Genomic DNA, 22460 nt, shown 5'->3' with positions numbered 1-22460 from the left:
ATGACCTTCCAGAAGTGAGCCAGAGCAGCGCATGTAGAATTGAAATAACGGCTTCTGAATGTCAAGCCTGGTTTATCTCGCTCGTCTCAATGAAGTTAATTTTAAATTATTATAACTAAATAAATCCACATATAAATTCTTATTTATATTCTACCTTGAACTTCACTATTGGAGAAACTTTCGTTATATACTGTTTTTGTGATATATATGAACGTGTGTTGTGATATTCATGACTCGTATGTGATTATATTTGTTGGAATAACTCGGGTAAGTACCACTGCTTCTTCTTGATAAGTTTGTTATTTTTGTTACGAGAAGCTCATTTATTAGTTAAGCACTACGAGCAGTTTATTAAATGCTAGCCATTCACTTGGTTATTATTTTCTCATATTTATTCCGCATCTATTAAGTCGTTACTAATAAAGTATTGAAAATATCGATCACGCTTCTCTCCTCGGTAAAAGTTCGGTTGGTCTCACTAGCGCTGATGTAGGAGCGTTCGGCCGTCACCGTTGCGCTAACAACACGAACTTTTCGAAAAGCTTCCAAATAATTTATAAAAGATGCTTCCTACAGATGTTTAGCTTATTGCAAGAATTTATAATAATGCTAGGTACGGCTTGTGATAACTTGAACTGCTAATTTGCTTAATTTGAAGCAAAATATTGGCCATGCAACTGCCATTTTGAAAAATAATTATAATTATTCCAATTTTAGACATGAGGCCAGAATATAATTTTGTTCCTAGAATTTCACCCGCCAATCACTGCCCTGTATTCGTGCCCAAACTTACAATGAATATAAAAGTTACGGTCATGGTACAAGCTTCGGGTAGTAGCCCAAAAATTAAAGGGCTTATCGTGCAGACAAAACCTGGTCTGAACTCAAGTAGACCTGCAGCAAATACCGACACCGACGCTGCGATATTTCTTCCCCTAAGTTTTTGTGATATTTAGCTCGCCAACATTGAAAGAGACGTTATTTTTGCGGCCAGTATTGTTGTAAATGTCTTATTTGTGTCCAGCATTGATAGAAATGTCATTTTCGTGACCATGCAGTATTGTTGTAAATGTCTTATTTGTGGCCAGCATCGATGTAAATATCTTATTTGCGGCCAGTATTGTCGTAAATGTCTTATTTGTGTCCAGCATTGTCGTAAATGTCTTATTTGTGTTCAGCATTGTCGTAAATGTCTTATTTGTGTTCAGCATTGTCGTAAATGTCTTATTTGTGTTCAGCATTGATGTAAATGTCTTATTTGCGCTCAGCATGGATAGAAACGTCATTTTCGCGACCATGCAGTATTGTTGTAAATGTCTTATTTGTGTCAAAAATTGATATAAATGACTGCTAAATAACTGCACTATCACGCATGGCTGTCGTACAATATTGAGGAAAAAAATTTAAATGTAATGAGTAATTGTTTGATGAATCAATCAATTCTTATTTAGCCCGTGGACCTGTAGTTCCTGCTAGAGCTATTCATCAATAATCTTGCAAAAATGGCATAAACGGGAAATTTACAAAGCTCGAGAAAAACATAAAAAAATTGTCTTTCAAATTTATGAGAGAACAGATTTATTGCTGCCTATCGTAATGTGCAATTTTCTGATAAGCATCTCATGTCTGCGTCAATCCACGCATGATCTGTTGCATATTTTTTTAGATCAATACGGCCTAATTTTCCACATTATAATATTTCAGGAGCAGAAATATCTTAAAAAATTTCCTGGTAAGAAATTTTCTGTCGTGATGATACAAACCGCTTTCAGAATATATTTTTTTGCAGAATCAGCGTAAAGTTTGTTATTATTATTTAGCATTCAAAATAGTGCTGAAGATATTGCGGATTTTAAATGTCAACTCAAACTGCCGTTGTTATCATCATATACTTCAACGCATCTGCGAGAGATTAATTTCATCCAAGCGGGTCAAAACTTCTAGCAATCTACTAGTGATATATTTCCGGCATTAATTTTTGTTTTTATTTCGTAAACTAAATCAAGGTGATAATCTATCCCCCTTGCAGACATGCGTGTGATCAAATAAGTCGAGATAGGATTAATTTTTTCTCGGAAAGCTTGTAATTTAAAAGGCCGATTGCACCGCTTATATAATTATCGCTCTAAACTATTCAGCACAACGTACCTCATCATCTTGATTCATCACTAAAAGCGCATTACAGAGCTCAATCCCGATTTCGAACAGGATTCTGCTTCTATGAATCATTTTATCTGTTCCTTGTTCCTTAGTAAACCATGCCACTATTATTAATGATATAAAATTGTTCGACCACAAGCCAACAACTGGAATGGCTCGTGACGAAATTTAGGGCGCCGGCGGGCGTCGGCCGCTAAGTGGTTCTAGATCAGCTCTATAAAAGAGCACAAGTTTCAGGAGGGGTTTTTAAGGGGGCATTTGGGCGCACATTGTGGCATCAGCAACCTACTGGCTCGCGCCTTCGTGGCTTCTTTAAAGGCCAATAAACGCTAATGATATTGGGCTGTATTGCCCGTAGAAACTCTTACGTTCCAATACATGTGGACCGATTTTTTCACCCTATATAGGTAGAACATTTCGATGGTGAGTAGGCCTTTATTTTCGCAGTCTCTGATTTTTGGTGGTTTGGTGAATTTAGTTATTTTCAGAGAAATTTATTAATTTAATTGAAATCTGACACAGCTTTAGCACCCATATTTTCTAACAGTTATTGGAAAACCTGATGTGGGTGTTTGAAATATAAATTCTGAATGACGAGCAACTAAATCATTAAATTCTACAAAATTTGTTTGTCTTGGGCCTAGGAGGCCCAATAATTTTAACCCCTAAATCCTAAAGTTTTTAGAGAATTTTTGTTACTAGTATCTAGGAAACATGTAGGTGTTAAATGCATTGTACGGATATCGTTACCAGTGAACAAGTTCTTATTCATGTGAATCAAAATATCATTAGAAGGAGCAAAATAAGTCAGTCTATCATCATCAAATGCCTCCTGAACTCGCCTGTTGCGGCCCTGCGTGCATTGATCAGTAAGCTCAGTTCTGGTCCAGCATATCGCACAGTCGCCCTGAAATCTCTCGCCCTAAAGCGTCCTCGAATAACTCGGCGTATGCGCTCGTTAGTTGGCGCGGAAATACGGCGCTGTGTTAGCTCGCATTTCCAGAGGCAGGCAAAAGTTACGCGGCCGTCCAAACTGTATTCCGAAACTGGAGTTTATAGTGGAGCTGCCCAGCGTATCGGCCACTTGATCTGGAGCTCGAGGCCATGCCAATTACATGCGGCAGATTTTCAGACCTACAAAGATCTGATCGAGATCTGAGCCAAACTCCATTCAAGAACAACGGAAAGTTTTGAAGGGTGGGCCTTAGTTCAGGGAAGCGTTACGTTACGATATGGATTCCGTTGCCAATGCAAATCCTTTTGCGAGTTCGACTTGCTCCGGAGAATTCCTCTCGCTCGGGGTCTATAACAGCGGTGATATTGAACGCATAAAACAATATGAAGAAAAAGCCAGATTCCGGGGCTGGCTTTAGAGGCTTCTTTGACTGCTTCATACGCCGTCTTCAGATTACGGCAGCAAATGTAATGAAGCCGGGGCGGCCTCTGCGAACTTGATGGATGCAGGCAAAGAAATTCCGTCATTGCGTCGTCATAAAAATTTTTATGGTCCCGTGCTGAAAAATCCATATAAAATTGAACTAATGTTCTTCATTTATTTTATCAGAGCAATACTGGCGTTCTGGTGACGAAACGATACAAATAAATAGGAAGAAAATGGCCTATCAGATGTACAAGAAATGTTATGTATTCTGGACACTCGGAATAATTGTGTGACTTTTATTGTTTTGGTAGTTAGCTATAAGAAAACTTTTATGAACACATTTATCTTATGTTTAATAGAAGCTTTTACCAAATGTTATCCGAAACTTCCATCAAATGCTTTTTTACAACCTTCATGAAATCTTTTATCAAAACTTTTCTGTCATTTGTGAAATGCTTGAGCAAGCAATGTTCCACCAAGCGAAATGAATTGCACTCCTGCATTCCTTTTTCTGCCTCATCCTAGCGAAGGTTAATTCATGTAACACAAAATGCATTTCTTTTCATTTCTTCGGTCTACTGTAACCACACGAAAATAAATCATGTTACAAAGAATGCAATTTTTCAATTTCTATGATCTGCTTCAACCTAGCGAAGGTTTATTCGTGTAACACAAAATGCATTTTTTTCGTTTCTTCAGCCTATTTCCACCTCACTACAGTTGAATCATGTAATACAGAATGCACTTTTCATCTCTTTCATCTATCGTAACCTTTCAAAAGTTTCGTCAAACAACAAAAGAAAATTTTGTCATGTGCCAGAACCAGGCAAAAGCGGCATCATGCATGGTCCCTTCACATGGCAGTTGTCATGCATAACAATTCACGGCTGCGTGGGTTGCGACAATATTGGCCTCATCCTCATATCAAAGACGCTTTGTTTTACCTTCACTTTTGTGGAAAGCTTCCCTCGTTCCATACAAAACTGCCAAGTCGCTGCACAATTGTAAAGTCGTCTGTTTTTGCATATCCTTTAGAACTCTCTACATTACCCTCGGCGCTTCCCTCGCTCTTTCTGACTCCTGAAATAGAAGAATTTTTCTCTTACAAAATCGAAATTTTTCTTCTTTTTCTAGTTTCCAAAGTGCACAGGAGTAAAGTGTTTCCCTCATGCGCAGATTCGGAAAGGTTTCATTTTTTTTTTATTTATTCTCGATTCTTTATTGCGATTTGAATCACTATTATGAATTCAGATTTGTTCAACTGTAAAAAGTTCATTTCATTTCAACAAAGGAGTCATAAACTCTACACGTTTTAAATCGAATTTAATCCTTGGGAAGTAGTAACTCAAGGGAGTGGCAGCAGCCAAAAAATACTTGCTACTGTAGCAGCTACAGCCTGTAGATACAGAGGCAGCAGCCCCTACAATACTTACTACTGTAGCAGCTACAGCCTGTAGATACAGAGGCAGCAGCCCCTACAATACTTTCTACTGTAGCAGCTACAGCCAGTAGATACAGAGGCAGCAGTCCCTACAATACTTGCTACTGTAGCAGCTGCAGCATGTAGATACAGAGGCAGCAGTCCCTACAATACTTGCTACTGTAGCAGCTACAGCCTGTAGATACAGAGGCAGCAGCCCCTACTGTAGCAGCTATACACCTTGCAGATAACATTTCTCTCGTCACTGTAATTCAAGACAGAAGCAAGGCATTGGAATTACAAGTGCCAGTCGAGACTGAGCAGAAGCCGCCCACTAAATTGCCTGTAAAACTTCGCAATGAGGAGGCGCAGGACCAATTTCACAGTCGCTGGCCGCAACTTACGTTGACGGATGGAGTTGCGTGCTGTGCCTCAGATACTCTTTCGTTGTATATCAACTTGACGAGCACTTCTTCTTGTCTCCTTACTTTATTGCTTATAAAATATTACTTTATTCATACTACTTTTTAAATCCCATTCTATTTTTCAGTTTTTCACATCCGCTATTTGATTGGCTGTTATATAAGTGTGTACCGTTTCAATGGATATACATACATATCTGCGTTCTACTCCGCTAAGAGGATTAATTTCTTTTGTTTCTTCCACGTAAATCCATATTTTGTTCGGTTATTTTACTGAGTGGCCTAATTTTCATCGCAGTCTTCCAATTATTGTTTGATTAATTTTCTTTAGTTCTTATTATCTGTACTCTTAATTTAATAACAGATACAGCCGTTATTTGGTTGATTCAACTATACGTATGATATATGAAAAATATTTACATTATAACATTATTTTATGAGAATTAAATTAAGTTTGTGTAAACAAAGTCTTGGAATATAACCTATTCATGGTAAGTACTGCCACTCATACCGGACCATGTGAGGGGCATGAGTAAGACATCACTTTAATTTCTTAATACTTCATGCTGCACGTGGACGAGTGTCTTAATACTTCGTTCTCTACGTGTTGGTGTGTCCTAATACTCATTTCTAAATGCGGTTCAGCGTGTCAATACTTCGATCGATCGTTATCCACGCGATCCAATACCTCAATATAATCAGATCCCCACGTGTACAAGTGTCTAATTTTTTCGTTCTTCATGTGGTCGACTGTCCTAATACTTAGTTCTTTACGTGTTAGATTCTTAGTTCTTCTCTTCTTACGAATTAATGATCGTGTCGGGGTAGATGTGAAAATACTTCTGTCTCCACGCTGTCCTGTATCGCTATGCTTATTTTTTACGCGTCTTTATCATTCATTCTATTCGGAGTCGATTACCTTAATATTTTATTCTCCTCATGGTCGAGTGTCTTTATATTTTGTCCTCCGAGCGGTTCAGTGTCTTGATCCTCTGTTCTACACGTGGTAGCGTCTCTTAATACTACGTTTCCAAGAGCTAGAGTGTCTTAATACTTCCTTCCCAACCGAACCGCTTTTCGCTTGATTTCCCTATTAAGGTAGGACTTGTCTGTTGAGTCGTCGCGGGGCTGTCGCCTTGGTGCCGCAGTAGTGATCGAACTCCAGGGGCCATACTTTCAAAACTCGCTAAGTGAACGTAAGTACTTATATACGCTCTATTTTCTTGTCTATGATTGGTGAATTTTCCTTGAAAGGCCGTCAATGATTGGCTGATGAACTTACGATCTCTTAACTTTTTTTGAAAGTATAGGCCCAGGTTCTCGCCATAACCCGAACAAAAGATTTCTTGCTAAAATCGTCGCTCCTATAATTCTTTGCGTGGAATAGTCGATGAGATTTCAGTTTCGAAAATAAGTTATCTCCTTCTCCACGAATACCATTTTACCTTCAATGGTTCCGTGCGCTAAAAATACAGCCAGTAAATTTGAAAATAGCATTAAAGAAGGAATTTCGTTCCTTGCGATCCAATGATTTAGTCCAATTAAAGGGGGAAGAATCATAAAGCATCAAAATAACCTTAGCGAAAACGAACTTCGAAGTCTCATACAAATAAGCATCAAAGAATCCATCCCCCTCAATTTATGTTCGCTAAAAAGAACACAATTCTGAATTTCCGTATCGTATCAGGTTTAACATGTTTGTGATTGATAGCTTTAGTTTTAGTTGAAGTTGTTTCAAGAAATGTTTGTCCTATTCCTGGCATGAGTTCAACAGCAAATGCAAGCTGAACCTTCATATATTCCAGTTTATTTAGAGAATTTCAGTTTAAGGGCTTCTGGCTTTTAGGAAAAAGGAGTCTGACTTACTACATTAATAATTATTTAGAGCAGCACTTTGAGTGATTTGATTTAGAGTGATCAGCACTTTGAAATTGAGAATGAATTCGTTTAATTAATATTCATCTCCATTTATTCTCTATAATCTCCATCAATAAACAAATCTGTATTACTGCATCCTCATTAATTCACGTTTCTGCACCCTCAAGCTCCTGATCTGCGTGGTAGCTGCCATGAATAATATTCAACGTGAGTTCTAATAAAAATCTGATAAATAAGTAAATGTTTGTGTGCATGTTTGAAGCCTGGCACCACAAACCCATACTAATTGTTAAGGCCTGTATCCAGGATACTTAGCGTGGCATGATATTGTCTATAAGGGCTGTTAGGGCGCGTATCCAGGATACTTATCGTGTCGGGATATTGTATATAAGGGCTGTTGGGGCGTGTATCCAGGATACTTATCGTATCGGGATATTGTCTATAAGGGCTGTTGGGGCGCGTATCCAGGATACTTATAGTGTCGGGATATTGTATATAAGGGCTGTTGGGCGCGTATCTAGGATACTCATCGTGTCGGGATATTGTATATAGAGGCTGCTGGGGCGCGTATCCAGGATACTTATGGTGTCGGGATATTGTATAGAGGGGCTGTTGGGGCGCGTATCCAGGATACTTATCGTGTCGGGATATTGTATATAGGGGCTCTTGGGGCGCGTATCTAGGATACTTATGGTGTCGGGATATTGTATATAGGGGCTGTTGGGGCGCGTATCCAGGATACTTATGGTGTCGGGATATTGTATATAGGGGCTGTTGGGGCGCGTATCGAGAATACTTATCGTGTCGGGATATTACCTGGACCTGAAATTGTATTGGGAGAGTAGGAAAGGATTGTAAGTTAGAGAGGAAGAAATTGGATCAAATATTAAAATTTGATTGTTCTATCAATGAATACAAATTTAATTTAATGAGAAGAAAAATATTTCATTCTATAATTTGAAACAAAAGTGAAATAGAATTTCCATCATCAATGTAAAAAGTGTGTTTGAAGGTTTCTATATTTAGTTGGAATATGTGAGATTTAATATTATTGTGGGGATTATGAATTACGGGAACGACGTGATTTAGGCTAAGAGGAATATTAAATAATAATTAAAAATTCAAATTCTAGGAATAATAAAGCCAAGGACAAGCTGGGCTATCCCTGCTTGTTTAATTTGCGAACCAAAATTTTGAATTGAACAATAGCCATTCGATCTCTGTCCCTCGTCAAATAATTCTTCACCTCAAATGAAAAGTGCAGCTCCCGCCAGTACTATGCGAATAAAAGTATAGATAACCTCGACCATGATAACACCAATAAAATGACACTACTGACAATATCCCCAAAATGTTGATGGGAGTTTTACAATACCACCAGCATATGTTGATGAAAGTATTCATAATAAAATTTACATGTTGATAGATTATCAACGTCGCTATGATGAGCAACCATGGCCCCGACACTGGCAAGGGGGGACCGAGGCCCCCGGCCCCGCTTGGCATCTCGCCCGGGCCTCTATAATAAGTTGCGAGACAACAAAAAATTGAATATAATGTTGCTGGCAGGTCGCCTCGCCAAAATAAAGCCGGTCTTCCTATCATCCGGCAGTCGGCATCACACGACGAGCCGCAATTATGCTGACCTGCAATGAGACTAATGTTGTTCCAATTGTTGGTGCAATATGCACGGAATATTACGCTCACTGTTGTTCTCTTCCAATAATTGTGTTCTGATCGATAATGGAAGACGATAATTGTGAAGCTTATTTTTTACAATCTGTGATCATTTATAAGGACTTTGGTCAAGGTGTCGAAGTATATATAATCTTTTGTTCAAATGGAAACGAAAGTTCGGAATAAAAAGTATAGATTTCGCTGATTTTTATGATTGGTTTTATGAAATGCAATCGTTGTTCACTGATGCAATTTCTTAAACCTTATTTGATTTTTATGAGATTTGATGTTATTTAGGGAAAACTTCACTCCAGCGACATAATTAAAGATTCCCGGAATAATATTTTTGTGAATATATGACATAGATTACTAAAGACATTCATTGGGAAATGTCCCCATTCTCATCACCGTCATATCGCTACAATGATAGGCATAACATAACGGGATAATGATTATGAGAATTTTGATGACACCTTTTGATATAGATTTATAATAATAATGAAGACCAAGCGCCATTTACACGCACGTGAATCATGCGTTTATTTTCAATGTAAGTACGTCTGCGCATGTTTGCAATATACGAGCGCTTGCGTCTAATGGCAATTTACGCGCGCCTCGGGCCTCATTGCAATATACGCTCGTCATGCTTCGCGTCGGCGGTTGTGTTGTTCATCAAAGATACTCCCGTGCAGAGACAAATGATTATTTCTCTATATTACATTAATATATTAACCAATACGCAGTTTAAAAATCTTCCAGAATTATATGTTCCCAAAGTTAAAAAATTTTAATCTCTGCAAATTGTGTCTCGCAAAAGACTTTGGGCGAAAGAAAATGAAATAAAAGTCGCTTCAGCAACGACGGCCGCAATCATGCCCTCAGACGACGCATGAAATGACCGCATTATTTCGGCAGGCAATTTGGCTTCGGGAAACATGAGGGGTTGAGGCGAACTAAATGAATAAACTGAGCTACTAGTACATGCGAGACTCGCAGCGTGACGAGAGAGACATGCGCATAACCCAACATACGAGACTGTGAGAGGGATCACCCAACATGCGAGACTGTGAGAGGGATCACCCAACATGCGAGACTGTGAGAGGGATCACGCAACATGCGAGACTGAGAGAGAGATCGTACAACATACGAGACTGTAAGAGGGATCACGCAACATGCGAGACTGTGAGAGGGATCACCCAACATGAGAGACTGTGAGAGGGATCACCCAACATACGAGACTGTGAGAGGGATCACCCAACATACGAGACTGTGAGAGGGATCACCCAACATACGAGACTGGGTATGTTAGTTTCTCGTGCGATTTGAACGCTTTGGAACAGTTCGTCTTAAGGTCCAGAATTGAACAACTCGTGAGAGCCGTTCTATTTTATCACGCCATTGAAACATTCAGAGTTAAAAGAAAAATGTTACAATTCAATATTATTTCCTCTTTATAATATAAGAATAAGAGACACGGATTCCTCTGCCGTCTAGAGCTTACCGCCCCATACACAACGTTAAAACCTCAGTTGTTTGCGCTTAACATTCAGCCGAGCAGGGATGCCGGACTGAACATCTTGTTATTTTCGGATTTAGGCAACATCAAAAGCCGCCGGCTTCAAAGGCATTCGAAACACTTTGAAAAATTCAAGATAATATAACTCCTGTAGACATTACATATCAAATTTATGATGAAAATCTGCTCTGAAGTGCGATTGAAATCAAAATGGATATTTTCTGGATCCCAATAACTCTTTTGATGTTTTACAACATTTGCGTCAATTTTTCTCCAATCGATCGTAGTTATTTTTCGTGATTCACGGTGATAAAATTTTAATTTCAAATCAAAACGATTAAATGCTTATCGACATGAGAATCTTCGTCTTATATTTTTGCGCAAGTTTTTCGAAAAAATAATTCGCCGAAGTTTGATATAATATTACTGTTACAGCCAGAAAATTAATGGCCACTTATTTGATGTCATATTCATATAGATACTTAATAAAGACTCAAATAATAGCTTAGGAAACTCGCCCATATATGTTAATTCGTCAGGTTAATAAATCACTGGATATTGTCTAGTTGATGATGCTCCTAACATGCTGTGCATGCCCAACGTGCTGTACCTAACATGCTGTGCATGCCCAACGCGCTGTACCTAACATGCTGTGCATGCCCAACGCGCTGTACCTAACATGCTGTGCATGCACACTTTGATGCACCTTACATGCTGTGCGAGTATCGTAGACACGCATTTAATAGGAATCAATTGGCTACCGATAATTAACTCACAGAAATATCAAGTTTACCAGTCATGTTCAGGCGAAACTTTACCAATTTCCTGCAAATAAAAAATACCTCCGCCATCAGTTCGAGAAGTCAGAGAAGTCATTGCCAAATAGTTTCAGTGGAACTGGAGAATGACTGCCGGGAAGCTGCGTCTGGGAGAGCACGCCAGTTCAAACCATCAGGGCTTTTCAAGAAGCATTTCTTCAAGCCAATTCAGGATCTGGTGCAGAGTGTGAGCAGAATTCTGAAGGATCTTTAGCAGAGCAATCTCTTGAATCTCTTCTTCCTTGAAGTTCTGGGCGCCTAAAAGAAAGAGGGACAGGCTAGCCCGCTTCGTATAAACGAAAGAACAGCTTCCTGAATGAGCTCTGAAACTCTATCTTTGCGCTTCACAGATTGAATCTCTTCGAATTGCGAATCTCCGAGAGGAATTAGATTGGCAATCTGAAGAACCTGGTCGGGTTTAGCGAAGAACTTGTTATTCGTTCAGACACGCCGAGCTCAATTTGTTCGGCTCAAAGAGATGCATATTAACGTGATTTTTTGCGGATTGCTAACGAATTGAATGAATTGTTAACGAATTGCATGCAATTTATGGACCTATTTACTGAGTTACTACATTCCTGAATTCGTGCAGCAACATCTCCTTCATCTTTAAGCATGTTACATCGTCCGTGTGATTATGAACATTACATCTCCACTATGTTCGTTATGTTACATCGCCATAACTTAGTTTCCTGAAGTTTCATCATTGCTCTGATGTTCGTGAAGTTAAATAACTCTTATGCTTGTGAAATTGCATCGTCTTCATGTAATGTATTTATATTGCATAATTTTTCGTTAACTGAATCTTTCTCTGACATGATTCGTTTGCATTATTTGATTTCAATACTTTTTTTCACTAATAATAATTGTATTTTAGTGGAGTTGTTTCGCTTTATTTTCGTCTTCGCCATACAACTAAAAAACTTTCCTACGGAGGACATAAAAAAATCCTTCAGTTGTTAAAAATACATCAAAGCGAGCAACTTAATAACTTGCACGGCAATATATTCTTAATAATTCGATATTAGTAATGTTGCCTGGGCTTTAAACTCCAAATAAATTTCAAGATGGACGACCTGTGCTAGCTTTTGTTTGACCAACACCATCTCAGGACTCCTACTTAACATTTCGATCAACGATTTCTGACAAAACTTCTCTTTTAAACGCAGTCAGCAGAGCTTCTTGTTTTTTCAGGCTGGAAATGATTTGCATACATCAGAGAGCCGGAATATATACAGGAGTGCGCTAGTGGCTGAATATCTGTTTCTCCTTAAGATATCACCTGTAGTTGCTGAATGTTGCCACTGATTTGCTGAAGTTTTACTGAATTCGACATGTTCAATTAAAATTGTTATGTATCTGTAGCATCGGCTCAAGGTTAAGTAGAAAACAATTGTCTCTATTCACATATTTATTAACAATTATTCAGATAGGAAGGCTTCTGTTCGCTCCGCTATACAGATTATCTTACGAGTAAACTTTTATAGGGCAGGACGTTCTCGTGTCGCATCACAATACACGGTAATGCATCACAATACACGGTAATGCAATCCAACAATAATATAAAGAAGCGCTAAGTACATAAAAACAGCAATGCTCAAAATAACAGCCTCTTGCTTCCAAGCGACATTTGTATAATGGACCGATCGCTGTAAAATAACTCCATGCCACGTCTGCTGTAACGGACCTATCGCTGTAAAGTAACTCCATGCCACGTCTCCTGTAACGGACCGATTGCAGTAGAGTAACCCGTGTATCTGTAAAGAACCCTTAAAGTATATCTCTCATTAGTGCCAAGTAACCTTCTCAAACAATCCTGCAATCCCCCTCAATCCTCACGCAAATGTCCAGCGTCCTCCCCACCAGTATCTGCTTCCTGTGCACCAAATGAACTCCCCACGAAGGAGGAGTAAACAATCCCATAATAATTTTTTCTTCAAGTTTTACTGTCGTGATTGTGCGTCGCGGGACCATTGCCCCACAATTTGCCCAATTTTTCTACTCACATAAAAAATATCTTGGAAAGGTCCAAATTCACGTACAAACGGTCAACATTTCCAGCGCTGTATGGATATGATTAAGCGTTGAAAAGTAAATTTATGTATTATATAAGGCTACATATATTGATCAAATTATTAAAATAATTATAAATGCTCGTCACATCGAAAAATACGAAATGTTACAGTCTCGTTCGTCCACAACAATTGAATACAATATCGAACACTGAACAGCAGTCCGGCACCACCACGCCAACGACAGAGCAGCTTCGAAAATATGGTCGAAATATCCGAGCAAAAATTCCGTATAATATACAAATATAAAGTTTCGTATGATTTAATCTCTTACATTGAAAATGGAAATTAATCAAAAAACGTCGGTACCCTTTTAAATGTACGGTATGAATACCGTACATTTAAAAGTGTATGAGGCACAGTAAATAGCAACACTGAACACGTGGCCAAGACGAATGATTTGCGAAGATGATATTCCTGTCGGAAAAGTGCATTTATATGGCTCTCGATTGCATAGCAATAGTATATGACGACCACCAGTTCATTCACTGATGTTTACCCACATAGAATATAGCAATGGTAGGTGACATATATCCGCTAACTCACTGGTACTTTACTCACATTGAAGTAACGCTCGCGACCAGGCGTTTGAAGCGGTCGCTTAAGAAACTATTAATTCTACACGTTACCTGGATGATTGATCATGTATAATAGAGAAGAATAGCTAATTGAACTTTAATTAATGTCCCCATTCTTTTATTTAATTTCCATACATCTTAATATCAATACGTATTTAATTTCATAGCCTACATACAAAAAGTTTTTTTCCGTACAAAGTTGCAGAAAATCATTTATCTTCGATAATTCTTGTAAAAAACTGAAGGGAACTCGACTCGTCATATTGTCTTCGGGTAACTTCGTCAACCCTTATTACCTAGAACTAACGCAAGTCCCCGTTACTCTGATCAAAAATAAATCTTTTACATACAGTACCTGTACCAAAGAAGGAATATCCTGATTGTCTACTTAATGGTATTCATATACTGAACAGATGAACTCAATGAACTTTGAAGATCCGTGTTCGTGAAGAGCGCCACGTCACGACGCACGACACGTCACGACGCACACACGTCACGACGCACGACACGTCACGACGCACACACGTCACGACGTACGACAAATATTGCACACACAACACACGAAGCTATAGTCTACGCTCGTCGCTACTAGATAATCTTTGACGACTACCACAGCTCGAATGACCTTAGGAATTACCAGGCGGCTTCTGTGCTCGCCTGCCGCAACTTGCATGAAATTGTTCGTAAAAAATGCCTCGTATCGCAATGCCATGTCGTGTAATGTCATGTGCGATGACCCATAGAGCCTGTATAGTAGTTCTTAAGTTCTATGAGCTAATTTTGAAGATGATCTTTATGTAGTTCTGGGAATTACATCAACGATGTAGAAGACCAACATATGAAGTTCAAAAGAATTACATTTGAAGTTCAGGAGAAGTACATTTGAAGTTAGAAGAACAACATTTGTAGAAGAAGTACATTTAAAAGTTCAGAAGCACTACATATGAAGTTCAGAAGAACTACATTTGTAAATTTTCCTAAATGATTTATACTCAGGCTTTCTTGCGGTTCAATTTTGTTTTTAACGATTGGCTTTGGATTAGTAATGAAATCGGATAAACAGAAAAATCATGATAAATTTATAGCCAATCTTGTCAATCGCGTTATGTGTGCAATTCACCTAAAATAATTCACGCACAGATTCCTCATGAAGACTTAATTCGAAATCCATAAATTATTTTCGCGTATTCAGTCAAGTGATTCGAATTGTAAGCCCCAAGAATTGGAGCTGCGTTTTTGATAATTCCCTAATCTTATTTTGCAGCTGCAAGAGTCGAGTAGACAAAAACATAATTCAATAAACAAATCCATCCATACTTCATAAAAATATACGTGACCAGCACAATAAAGAATTGTTAGAAACCTGGTGAATATATTTAAATTGAACGTTAAAAAAAGGTTACATGCACATTCCTTGAAATTTATAGTATCAGCGCTATGAACCAGCAATGTGTGTACACATACAAAATTTCGAAGGAATGAAACGTTTATTAGAAATACCCCATACAACATTAACCTTATCGGACAACATACTCGTGTACTCAGAGACAGACTGACCCAACCAAATAAAGAGAAGGTTAGATTCATTTTCACGGGATTTTCCCACCTAGAGCGATTCATATATTCAAACTTGAAGTATAAAATTAGTTGATATTTCACCACTTTTGTGACTAAACACTTAATGTCATCCACTCATTTCGTAACATATTTCCTTCAATTCAGACCTGTTCTTCAATTTTCGTCAATGAGAACTTCTTGGCCACTAAAGCGATGCTGTTCGCCTCCTAAACTTGCGAGTTCTCAACCGTAAATGAGTAACATTAAGTTACAATGAACTGATTGAACATTAACTGCAACGTTATCAAGCCATGAAAAAGTTGTAATAAACTTATGATCATAATCTATCCCACACAACTTAAGGAATTTCTTGATCTCTTTCATTTTTTTAGTATAGACTAAAATTCGTTCATTTTTCAGGTGTGCAATTTGAGGGATAACTCCAACTTCCACTCTAGATTTTATACGGAAAGGAGCACATATCTTCTACCTGAAGCAAAGATCTTATAATACGTTTGCTCCATCCACAAAAGCGACATGATATTTGTTATCGGTGAGTGGTTGTCATCCTATACGGCAATGAGTGGATAACCGGTGAGTGGTTGCCCCATACGGATATGGGGCAGTCGGTCGTGATGGATTTGAGGCTTATGGAACTGAAGCATTTTATCACACGGCAGTTTATCCTCGGCAGGAGGGCGATACGCTAAGAAATACCCTGTTTGTACATAATGATTTTGTCTATATATACAGCTAATTGTAGATTAGTTCACAAAAGCTCCATCGAATCGTATACTAACAACACCATAAAAAATGTAAAATTTAGAAAGACGTAACTATAGCGGTAGTCGCATAGTGATTTGTAAGAACTTTCAATGTAGTTTTTGCAAATCTAATCTAGGTTGGCCGGTGGCCATCACGATGTCGGATGTGATCTAGCTCGTCTTCTTCGTCTGCCAGAATGTCGGAAAACAACATTGCTTGCATCGTCAGCCAGTAGAGGAAATCTGTGCACTGGATGAAGTTCAGAAGCAGCATACCCTGAGACCTCGCCGGTGCGAAGAAGCTCTTGTTTCTCTTCTTCAGTCCAAGGATGGAGAACTGGACCGCCTCGTTTCACTCTCTCGACTTCAGCGGCCCACGCGTGTTCAGCAGCGCGACGTTGGACGTGTCGAAGAAGTCGATGGCGAGCCGCAGTGGCTGAGGAGCCGTACAGTATGACTAAAGATGCTGCGCCTCCTGTCACGCGCAGCTCTGGATGCTGCCCTTCGTGCACTGACACGTTGAAAAGACCCGAAAGTCTCTGCAGTTGCTGGAGATCATCAGGCCTCGAAGAGACGTCTTCCTTCACGAGGTACAAAGTATGGTGTCTGTGGTGAGGCAAAGTAAGCTCCAGCAGAGCTGAGCCGTTGAGAACATCACGCGCGACTCCCTGCACCACAGAATTTTCCCGGGACGGTACGAGAGTTATGAGCGCTCGACCTGCGTGACTGGAGACCATAACTCCTGGTCCCAACACTGGACCGGCTGACGAGAAGGGAGTTAAAGAATCCGATGTGATAAGCTCGTCTGTTTTTATGGCGGACTTAGGAACTAATGATGGCCGTGAGAATTCCTCGACGATGCCCTTAGTAGAGCAAGACAATCCTGATATGACCGAGAGGGCGGGCTTAAGGACGGCGGGCGTGTGGCCGTCCACGCACCTACCTAAGGTCTCGTCGTGGTACTTCGACCCAAGCATTGACCCGAGATCCACTCCAAACATCTTCAACCATCTATTCAAATCTGGAAAGAGCAGACAGTACGTTTTTAAATTTAAATATGCAGTAGCGAGACTCAGCTCCTTATAAGATACTAATAAAAATGATGGTACATCAACTAAGTTTTTCTGACTTCCTAAATTAATTGGTATTATATATAAAATTTGTACTCACTTTTGGGAGATGCGTCAATAAGGTGCATTGGGTTCACAGGATCGTTATTTGCGAACCGGTGCAGGTAGACCGACGATGGATCACGAGAAGCCCCAGCAATTCTGTCAAACCTCGGGGACAACCACTGACCATGGAAGGGATCGTACATGTTAAGCCCAAAAATGATCATGCCGGTGATTGGGTCTCGAATGCCGCCTTGGAAATCGACAGGAAGCAATAAGTCTGGTCGAGTATCCTCGATGATCGCCCCCCAAGGTGAGCGTTTGATTTCTTTCATCAAAACTCCAGAAGCATCAAAGATGGCGATTGGACTGCCAACGTTGTCTGCAGCGACCCAAAACTTAGCACGTTCAGTCTGCATACCGATGAGGTGACCTTGCTCATCGTAAAGCATGAGTGTGGTATCGCGAGAAACCGGATCGTGGATGTGAGTGGGAAGATCCGGTTGCTTCAAATTCGTGTAGAAAAATTGCGTAGAGTTTCCTTTATTGTCCTGCCAGGCAACAAGTCTGCCTTTGTGATCGTGCCGGTGAGTTGTCAAGAAAACTCCTTCTCTCCACACATGACGGACATTGCCTCTGGCAGTGAAGGAATACTGCATGTCATTCTGTTGAAGCAATCGACCAGCAGAATCATAAACGTTCAGAGGCGCACCTTCCCAGTTAGTGAGCCGATCGGCTTCGTCGTACTCTGCCAACACAGTGTGCCCACTCTCGATCACGGCAATCATATTGCCATTTTCGTCGTAGCGAAACTGCCAAGATTTGGACCCTTCAACAGTTTCGAGATGACCCACCGGGGTGTACGTGTAGTTGGTTGATGTTTCCGACGTGCCTGGTCCTCTCCAGATGGAGTGTGAGGTAACGCGGTTGCGGGCGTCGTAACTATAGCGCGATCTGTGCACTAGACGGCCTCGCACAGTGATGGATGATTCAATCTTGCGCCCATAGGCATCAAAACTGGAAACTCGAACATAGGTCTTTCGAGAATCTTGGACCATAGTTTTATTATGATATGTTTTGGTAAATTTTAGTTCCTGCACAGTTTCCAGCGTACCTAAAGTAACATCGTACGAAGTTTCATAGTTTGCGATTTGACTTCCGTCTATTTCCATCTCTACTCTCCTCGGTCGCGCATATCCGTCGTACAAATATCGAGCTTTCACTGAATGGAGGGTGTCAGCGGGACCGAATCGAATCCTTTGTTCTTTTACAAGACCTGCGTGGTATTTGTTCTCAATCCTTTGTTCGTAACCGAGTTCGCGTACAGTTACAGACCTTAATAATCCCGTCTCAGGTTGATACCCGTACTCCGTCGACCCGTCGCCGTATATCTGAAACTGGAGACGCCCAGCTTCATCGTAATTGTAGACAACTCGACCCGCTTGCAAAGGCAGAACCTCGGCCAGCAGGCGACCCTCATCCGAGTAGAGCAGTTGGTAATAATGGCGAGGCATAATTGGAGGGGAGAACACGAAGCGATTGTGCAGCACCGAGGGCTGCAATCGGAACAGATATTTGTGGCCCTTGGGGGTCGTGATAGAGGATAGAGCTTCGCCGATGTCGTGTTCCATATAATGAGCGTTGCCCCCATTAATGCTCATCTTGAACGGCTGAAAATAAGCGAGAAAATTGCGTCATGAGAGACGTTCGAACTCTTGTGGGGGAGAGATCTTCGATTTCAATAGTGAAGCTTTCAAACCGATGGGTTACAGATTAAATTGATTTGAAGGACTAAAATATCTGAAATTTGATTTGAAATTCTTTTAGCTATAAAATAGTTGGATGAAGCAGATATATGCGACATTTGTTTGCCGTTAGTATGACATAGAAGTAATCCGCAAAATTTTAATTTTGTTTCCAAAGTGAAGTCATTCCAGCAATGTGAAGTCTTGATTCTTTTTATATCTTTGTTCTTTATATTATGAAATAAAATTTAACACAAAATTTAAACCGAAAAACAGAGCAACATGCAATTTAATATTAGACCAATATTTAAATAAATATTTATGATGCTTTCAATCAATTCCAGAATATTTTCCGAAAAATTGTATGGCTTGCTGTCGGATTTACTAAACAATTCAAAGACTGGACTTAGATTATCGACTGATTAGCAAAAAATTGTCAAAACAACAGTATTAAATGGTCCTTCGACTTATGTGCTTGAATAAAAAAATAATTTCTATACGATTTTGGCTAAATTCATTGAGAAACATGACGGAACAAACTGAATATTCATCGGCTCCAGTATCTTGCTATTGTAGCTGCCGAAACTAGTTTTTATTTCTTACCTCTTGGAAACCGACAACAACACTCTACCATAATAGCTAACCTTGACTCTTCGATCGTCGAGATAAGAAAACTCCTTCTTGGTTCCGTCAGCATAAGTGATGATCTCGAGTCGGCCGTCCTTATCGTAGGCGTACGATTCCTTGTGGTGGCCCCAGACGCGCTGTTCCACCTGACCGAACCTATCGTAGGTGATCTGCATCGATGCGAACGGTCCCGCCAAAGTCCATCGTAAGGGCCGACCCAATGAGTCATATGTGACGTTCAGAAGTTGTACGTCGATTGGGTTCATTACGGCTTCTGTTGCAGACGTCATGTCGTACTTGAACGTTAGGACGTCTTCGCCGTTGACGCGCATGTGACGCCCAACCTGAGTACGCAATAGCAAAACCAATGAGAGTTGCTGCATTTTTGGCAAGAAATTTAGTATATTTTAACTAAGGAAGGACTCCGTGAATGAAGCTTTAGTTTTATTTACCCGTTTTCTGACAAGTCAATTAATTACCCGAAACCAATGAGACGAGTTTGTGAGAAACTCATTTGATGCATTCATCTTGTTGAAAAATTCACCTAGAATTTCAGTTGAATGGCTAACTCAAATCTGAGCAATTACGATTAAGGGTACTTATATTGATTGCTTTACCTTAACGATCTCGCCCAGTCGACTCCTCTCGACAAAGTACCGCCACTCGAAGCTGTTGACCAACTCCTGCCCGATCTCCGTGCGCTGGCGTCCGGGCACTGGGAACGAGTTAGCGATGGTGGGGGTATCGATGAGTGGGTAGGGCGTGGTCTCTGTAGCGATGTGGTGATCCCAAGGGGATTTGGTCACTACAGTACCGTCGGGCAAAAGCGCTGTGACGCTAGATGCATCGCCTGGCATACAAAGAGATAGTGATTAACAATAAAAACTATCGCTGCAATATCCAGCGGATCAAAATTCGCCCGTGTAAATTCAATTGAATTCTATCGTATATTCTGGAGTAACGATAAAATCAACTATATATCATATTCCGTGTGAGTTTCGATATGCAGACCCTCCCAGCGATTCCCCATAGAGGCTTACATTATAATTCTGAAAAATTTCGTAGATATACATAAAAGTAAGCTAATTAAGTTCTGTTATGTATATGTTTTGTATAATATGTATATATGTATATGTATATAACATATATGTTATGTATATGTACATTATGTATATGTTTTGATCAACATATACAATGATCAAAAATGAATCTAATACAAGCCAATTCTTACCAATTGTCTCTGTCACTTTAGCCCCGTTGATAAGCATAGTGATGGGGGAGCCTCCATCACGAGAGACCGTCACTCGAGCTCCTCGGATGCTCAGGTCGAAGGTGAGTTCGATGAGTTGCCCAGAAGGCGTAACGGCTCGGATGAGGCGACCATAATTGTCATATGAATATACGTGAGCACGACCAACGGAATCCATGGATGATCGAAGCAAGCCTGTCGCTCCGTGGTACGTTAAAGTGATGTTATGGTCGTCGGGAGTGACCATCCGCTCGAGTCTGCGCATCCGTGACATGTTCAGAAGACATTTCTGTTGCCGCGAGTTTTCCACCATTGTGACTTGGCCGGTGTAGTCCCGCAAGAACGAGACGCGGTTACCTGCACCGTCGGTGACTGAAGACAGCTTCCCGTTACTGGTGTTGACGTTATACACGAATGAATACAGCGTACGACCGGTGGGGATGTTTCGAGTTTCAATGTGGTGACCAAATCGATTGAATACATAAATTTCCTGAGATTCAGGCGAATAAATCTCATAAAGCCGCTGTTGTGTTGGCTGCGGTAGAGACGACGTGACCGAGCGGACTCTGAGGTTGCCCTGGTCCATGACATGCACAACACCGTCGGGGGTGACAGCAACAGCGGAGATCGTCGAAAATATCGCGTTAGCTGCGAGAACGTGCGAGTCATCGAAACATGAACAGGAATCTTCGCGACAGTTACACTTCGATTCTGCACCAGCAAAGTCAGAAATGAGCCCATCAGTTACAATGACTCTCACTCGGTTCAACCGTTCGGTATCGCTCTCCGCAATGTATAAATCACCGTTGGAAGCGAAAGCTAAGCTTTGAGGGGAGCGCAGAGTGGTGTGAGTGGCAAGATCAGAAGGAGAGTCCGGACCTTGAGGTGGACAGTGCAGAGGTCTACCAGCAACAACTTTGATCCTTCGATCATGCGTAAGCCTTAAAACGTGGTGGTCGTCCAGGACGTAAAGAGACTCGTCCAGAGGGTTAACCGCAAGTGACGTTGGCCACCTTAAACTGATGTCGTCAACTGGCAGGGTTCCTGAGCAAGGCAGGGGCTGCCAGTGGGACCGATGTCTGTGTGTACCGATAACTGTACTGATGATTCCATCGCTGTCCACGGCTCTGACGTTGGTACCATCAGCAAAATATACGACCTCCTCTGAGGACACAGCCATTCCTTTAGGATATTGTAATTTTGCATCTCTTGCGCGACCTCCATCTCCGCAGCCGATGTCATCTCCAGGTAGGCACCGCTTTCCGGAACCAACGAAAGGCATGTAGTTGTTCTCTGGGTTCGAGAAATCGTCGGGATTCTTAACCTTCAAGATCTGGTGGGCTTCAGGGTCACTGATGTAAACCGTGCCAGACGTGGGACTTACAGCCAAGTGGTAGCGGTACGAGACTCGCGTCTCGCTAAAACGTGAGACAAAGAAAGCATTTGGCAATTAATTGGAAACAGTAATTATTGACGATAATTTC

The 22460-nt window shown here is 40.6% G+C and overlaps 1 protein-coding gene across 1 annotated transcript in view; it reads right to left on the bottom strand.

Annotated features, from left to right (window-relative positions):
* Positions 1–15390: 15390 nt before the first annotated feature.
* The window catches only part of LOC108668830 (teneurin-m), a 33251-nt gene continuing 26181 nt past the window's right edge, over positions 15391–22460 (bottom strand). Inside the window, exons 13-17 of the mRNA XM_047883348.1 lie at positions 20959–22394; positions 20345–20577; positions 19745–20071; positions 17414–19025; positions 15391–17264 (exon numbers count right to left, since the gene is read on the bottom strand). Coding sequence (XP_047739304.1) covers positions 16396–17264; positions 17414–19025; positions 19745–20071; positions 20345–20577; positions 20959–22394 — 4477 coding nt within the window. The 3' untranslated portion in view covers positions 15391–16395. The remainder of the gene's footprint in view (positions 17265–17413; positions 19026–19744; positions 20072–20344; positions 20578–20958; positions 22395–22460) is intronic.

Source organism: Hyalella azteca, unplaced genomic scaffold, assembly GCF_000764305.2.
Source record: "Hyalella azteca isolate HAZT.00-mixed unplaced genomic scaffold, Hazt_2.0.2 contig12678, whole genome shotgun sequence".
Classification (NCBI taxonomy): Eukaryota; Metazoa; Arthropoda; class Malacostraca; order Amphipoda; family Hyalellidae; genus Hyalella; species Hyalella azteca.
This window is presented reverse-complemented; position numbering and strand designations above follow the sequence as displayed.